The sequence below is a fragment of the Oncorhynchus clarkii genome, chromosome 7 (genome assembly GCF_045791955.1).
Source record: "Oncorhynchus clarkii lewisi isolate Uvic-CL-2024 chromosome 7, UVic_Ocla_1.0, whole genome shotgun sequence".
NCBI lineage: Eukaryota > Metazoa > Chordata > Actinopteri > Salmoniformes > Salmonidae > Oncorhynchus > Oncorhynchus clarkii.
This window is the reverse complement of record NC_092153.1, coordinates 64,594,137-64,600,136: the sequence shown is the minus strand read 5'-3', so window position 1 is coordinate 64,600,136 and position 6,000 is coordinate 64,594,137. Positions and strand designations below refer to the sequence as shown.

Sequence of the window (6,000 nt, the reverse complement as noted above, 5' to 3'; positions counted from 1 at the left end):
AGGCACTCCAAGCTAAAGATGAAATATCGCTTTCCCTACAAAGTTCTCTTTCTTCCGAGAAACATATTTTTTCGTTTGTTTCTAGTCCTGTAAAATTGTTCTTTAAAAAGTTGTTTCCCCATACCCAAACACATTTACATAGAGATATCCTATGGCATGGGAATCCATAAAGTATTTTCAAAGTTTGTTTAATTCTTGGAACTCTTATTATCCATGTTTCCTCCATCTCTGTTCCGTGTTTTTTTTTAAATAATTCCTCACTTGTGGTCCTGTAAGGTAGCTGTCGTTCAGGTGTGGTTAGGTAGAGAGAGAGAGGAGGGGAGGCGATAAAGACAGTCGGAGCCCTGGAGCTACCCAGGCTTGCAGGAGTTTTCTCTGAGGTCCAAAAGGTACATCCAACAGAATTTTCTGTTACTTGGTCATCTATTTGTTCATGTTCAGCCCAGTATCTGATCCAGTTTCATACCAGCCTCAAAAAATACCTGTGTCCCGGTGATCCGTCAGTTCAATGGCGTTGTTCATGTAATCAACATATGTTCCAGCTCAACAAAAACCTGGAAAATTGAGAATACTGTCCTTTACTCATTGCTAACAGTAAAATCAGATCTATGCATAGTCACTTTAATAACTCTGCCTACATGTACATATTATCTCAACTAACCGGTGCCCACCACATTGACTCTGTACCGGTACCCCCCTGTATATAGTCTCACTATTGTTATTTTACTGCTGCTCTTTAATTACTTTTTACTTTTATCTCTTATTCTTATCTGTATTTTTTAAACTGCATTGTTGGTTAGGGGCTCGTAGGTAAGCATTTCACTGTAAGTATGCGACTAATACAATTTGATTTGATTTGAGATTGCTCTATATGCCCCAGCAAAACATTTTCACAGTAAAATCAAATATATTCTAATTTGTTTGAACTGTATATATGTAATTAAATCAATTAAAATGTACTATATATATATCAACAAATATGATATACTGTATATGCTAATTAATTTAAATATACACATGTTAAATATTCTATGCCTTCATAAAGTATTCATACCCTTAACATGATGCAGCCACCACTATGCTTGAAAATATGGAGTGGTACTCAGTAATGTATTGTTTTGGATTTGCCCCAAACATAATGCTTTGTATTCAGGAGATAAAGGTAATTTCTTCACCACTTCTTTTGCAGTTTTACTTGAGTGCCTTATTGCAAACAGGATGCATGTTTTGGAATTATTTTATTCTGCACAAGCTACCTTCTTTTCACTCTGTCAATTAGGTTAGTATTGTGAAGTAACTGCAATGTTGTTGCTCAATCCTAAGTTTTCTATCACAAACTCTAACTGTTTTAAAATCACCATTGGCCTCATGGTGGAATTCCTGAGCAGTTTCCTTCCTCTCTTATAATGTGACTTGTTAAGCACATTTGTATTATTGAACTCATTTAGGCTTGACATAACAAAGGGGTTGAATACTTATTAACTCAAGACATTTCAGCTTTTCATTTTAATAAAAAATATATAATTTTGAAAAAACAATTCCACTTTGACATTATGGGGTATTGTGTATAGGCCAGTGACACACAATCTCTGTTAAGGTGCTTGAATGAGGACCCAAAAGCGAATTAACAAAACAGAGCTTCTTTAATAACCAAACGTAGGTAGGCTCAGATAGACCGGCAGATTCCGACAGGACAGGACAAGGTTACAGCAAACAGGACGATAGTCTGGTTCAGGCATGAAACACAACAAACAAGAATCCGACAAGGACAGGAACAAAAACAGAGAGAGATATAGGGGACTAATCAGAGGGAAAAGGGGAACAGGTGGGAGAAGGGGTGACGAGGTAGTCAAGAGGAGACAAGGAACAGCTGGGGGAAAGCGGGGGAGAAAAGGTAACCTAATACGACCAGCAGAGGGAGACAGGGTGAAAGGACAGGACAGAAAGACACAACATGACAATACATGACAATCTCAATGTAATCTATTTTAAATTCAGGCTGTAACACAAAACCTGTAAAAAGTCAAGGGGTGTGAATACTTTCTGAAGGCACTGTATTATATAATTTAGGGGGTCTAATTGCGGGCGACTGCTCACCTGTGTTTCCCTGTGTGCAGCATCTGCCTTATCCCCCAGGGCAGGGGTGGCTAGGAGTGGCTAGTAGGGGCGGTTGGCGTCCTTCGGCCTCTTGAGCTGCACCTTGAGTCTCTTCATGCCGATCTGAAAGCCGTTCATTGACTGGATGGCAGCCTGGGCACTACCTGGGTTGTCGAAGCTCACAAATCCTGGGGGATGGGTCGCAGAAAGAGAGATGGAGACCAGAAGATGGAAATATATATATATAGCGTGAGAGAGAAGAGGGACGGCGTTAGATAAGTGCAAGACCAAAGAAAGGACCGTATGAGTGACAGTTGGAGGTTTATGAAAGGGTAGCATGAGATGGAAAGAAAGAAGGAAGACGGAATACAGGATGAGCGGAGTGGTCAGATCAAAGCTACTTCAGATTTCATGTCGATTACATGATTTCTTCATTTTGCCACATTTGTAACACACATACATTAACTTGAATGAATACTGTACTTCATAATGCAATCAATATAGCACATTTCCTGCCATAGCCATTCAGATTATCAGATTTTATTTTTTTAAATCTCAGTTTACAACACTTTAAAAACACGTGGTATCACTTCATTTACAATACCATCGTGTGGACTTAACATATAATGCATGTTAAAGTTACTATACATTAGACACAGTTTGACACAACATCAAATAATCATTAACAAGACTAACGGCATGCAATAGAAACACAACACTAGGTCACTCAACTCAATGGTATTAACCATAGAATTAGAACATATAGAACAGACATCACTCGTCGAAACGGCACTTTAGTTTTTATCGGCAATATTTATGACTCAATCTGCAAAACATCACCTCTCAGTGAAATAATAAATATCTATTTAATTCTGGCTCTGTTAAAAGGCCCATGAAAATTATTCATAGACTATGTTACAATGTCCATTCCAGATGTTGTAAATCTATGGTGGAGACTACTCAATGAATGTGTTTCGCTAGTCCTGCATTGGGTATCACCATAGAGAGAGTGTCTCCACACTGCTAGAACTCCACGTAATTTAATTGTCATAAACCTGTCATTAGCATATAACAGCTGTTATAAGCAGTCATGATACGTCCATTTATGCTGCAATACATTCCTGGTTGCGTTCAGTGATATGCCAACTAACCACTAACATTTCCTATGGATACCCTCTTCATAATGCATACTGTATTGCATTATGCATACCTCATACAGTATGGCATTAGAAATGTGTTTATAAGGTATTATGAAGAGGATATTCATAGAAAGTGTTATGACCATGTCTGGTTTCTCAGCTTGTTGACACTCTAGTCTAAATTATTAAAGCCATGTCATGTATCATATGTTGTCATAACCTGACATAAACCATTATGACAATTTATTACATCTGCTCTGTCATACTAATGAGCATAAGGATCACTTTATGATGCAGTTACAGGTGTTTCCTACCCCTAAATCCATTGCATTTACAGTGCCATGAGAAAGTATTTGCCCCCTTTCTGATGTTCTCTATTTTTGATATTATTGACACTGGATGTTATCAGATCTTCAACCAAAACCTAATATTAGATAAAGAGAACCTGAGTGAACAAATATGATACGTATTTTTTAAAATTTAATTAACAAAGTTATGCAACACCTAATGCCTCTATGTGGAAAAAGTAATTGCCATCTTACACTCTTTAATTGGTTGTGACACCTTTAGCTTCAATGACTGCAACCAAATGCTTCCTGTAATTATTGATCAGTTCCTCACATCGCTGTGGATGAATTTTGTCCCACTCTTCCATGCAGAACTGCTTTAACTCAGCAACATTTGTGGGTTTTCGAGCATAAACTGCTCGTTTCAGGTCCTGCCACAACATCTCAATTGGGTTGAAATGTAATGCTTTTCAGCAATTCTGATGTAGACTTGCTTGTGTGTTTTGGATCAGTGTCTTGCTTCAGGACCCAGCTGTGCTTCAGCTTCAACTCATGTCTGGCCTGACATTCTCCTGTAGAATTCTGATACAGAGCATAATTCATGGTTCCTTCAAGTCATCCAGGTCCTGAGGCAGTAAATATCCCTAAACCATCACACTACCACCACCATGCTAGGTCATTGGTATGAGGTTCTTACTGTGGAATGCAGTGTTTGGTTTTCGCCAGAGATAACGGGAACCATGTCATCCAAAAAGTTTATTAAATAAATGACAGAAATTGCATTTTTGTGTTATTCGTTCACTCACGTTTCCTTAATCTAATATTAGGTTTTTGCTGAAGAGCTGATAACATTGTGTCAGAAATATTCAAAAATAGAAGAAAAAAACTAAGGGGGCAAATACTTTTTCAGGGCACTGTATCTGTAACAGAAGACCCGCAAGACATATTCACTCCCGCCTGGGCCCTGAATTTTCAAGCAACTATATAATTTACAATGTCTCTTTTCAATGTTTTCTAAAAAAGAATGTGAAAGAATAATCATACTGATAATAATGAAGAATAAATCATCTTTACAGGTGTTTTATCATTTTTACCCACCAAAGCATTTACTTTGGTTTGTCGCCCGATCCACAAACACTTTGGAGGAGATGACATTACCGAAAGGCAGGAACATCTGCATCAGCTCGCCATCCCCAAACTCCTGAGGGAGGTGGTAGATGAACAGGTTACAGCCCTCCGGCCCTGCACAGAGAGAGAGAGAGAAGAAGGATGGGATGGTGGAGAGAAAGGAGAGGGGAGGGGGAAAGAGAGGAGGGGAACGATGGCATCGGGGAGACAAAGGAAAGGAGAGAGGGTGGGGTGGCATCGGGGAGAGAAAGGAGAGGAGAGAGGGGTTGCGGCAGGAGAGAGAGAGGAAAGGGGTGGGATGGAAGAGGGGGATGGGGTGGGAGAGAGGGGGTTATAGCAAAGGAGTGAGAGATGGTGGTATAAAGGGGGGAAGATCAATCAACATGATGATGCAAGTAAACAGGTACATAATATGATATCAGAAAGACTATGTAGAACAAGTTCTGGAGTCAGATGATGCCCCATAGGGGGCTCTGGTCAAAAGTAGTGCACTATAAAGGGAATAGGGTGCCATTTGGGATGCAAAATGATTCCCATATGTTTCATCTACACTCCACAGGGGGGAGCCAGAGTCCCAAGCCTATGTCATCCAGCACACAGGTCAATGAGTTATCCCTCCACATCGGCTGATTACAGCAAGTCTACCGTTATGCATCTCTCTCACTTGCTTTCTTCCAGGACAAAAGAAAACACAGAACATTGGCTGTTTCCCAAAGTATCTACATGTTAAATCGCCGGTGCTGCTGGTGACAAAGAAAGGAAGCTATTGAGGTGCACCCCTCATGTAACATTGAGGCATACTGCATGGAAGTGCTATGAAAGGGACAGTTGATTTGCTAGTAGTGTATGAGCCTGGAGACAAGCAAAAAATACCAGCCACTTTAACACTTTGATCAGATTGGCATAGACCAGGGTTGGTCTGTGTGTGTGCCTCACCTTCTCTCTGCTGTTGTGGGATGATGGGAGGAGGCTGGGGAAAGGCCTGGCTGATCTGGCCATATGCAGCAGGGTAGGCTGCTAAGACACACACATACATAAGCAGATCAGATAACACTCAAAGGCTGGAGAGCCGAGCGCACACACCTACACACCCACTCATACCCACTTATACACACACAAATGTATTTGATAAGACGCTAAGACTAATGTTTTTACACACACACACCTACATATCAGATTATGCATACACACACACCATGTGAGAGTGACATACCTGCATACTGCTGGACTCCTGTGTAAGCCTGCTGTAGGTGATCTGCTGCAGTGGGACTCTGAGCTGTTGAGTCGAAGACAAGGAGAGAGAGAGTGAAAGGACAAGAAGAGTAGGAAAAAACAGTAAGAATGGGAAG

The 6,000-nt window shown here is 40.3% G+C and overlaps 1 protein-coding gene across 1 annotated transcript in view; it reads right to left on the bottom strand.

Moving 5' to 3' along the window:
• Positions 1-240: 240 nt before the first annotated feature.
• The window catches only part of LOC139413668 (CUGBP Elav-like family member 4), a 107,800-nt gene continuing 102,040 nt past the window's right edge, over positions 241-6,000 (bottom strand). Inside the window, exons 10-14 of the mRNA XM_071161308.1 lie at positions 5,865-5,927; positions 5,588-5,665; positions 4,622-4,765; positions 2,098-2,285; positions 241-554 (exon numbers count right to left, since the gene is read on the bottom strand). Coding sequence (XP_071017409.1) covers positions 2,158-2,285; positions 4,622-4,765; positions 5,588-5,665; positions 5,865-5,927 — 413 coding nt within the window. The 3' untranslated portion in view covers positions 241-554; positions 2,098-2,157. The remainder of the gene's footprint in view (positions 555-2,097; positions 2,286-4,621; positions 4,766-5,587; positions 5,666-5,864; positions 5,928-6,000) is intronic.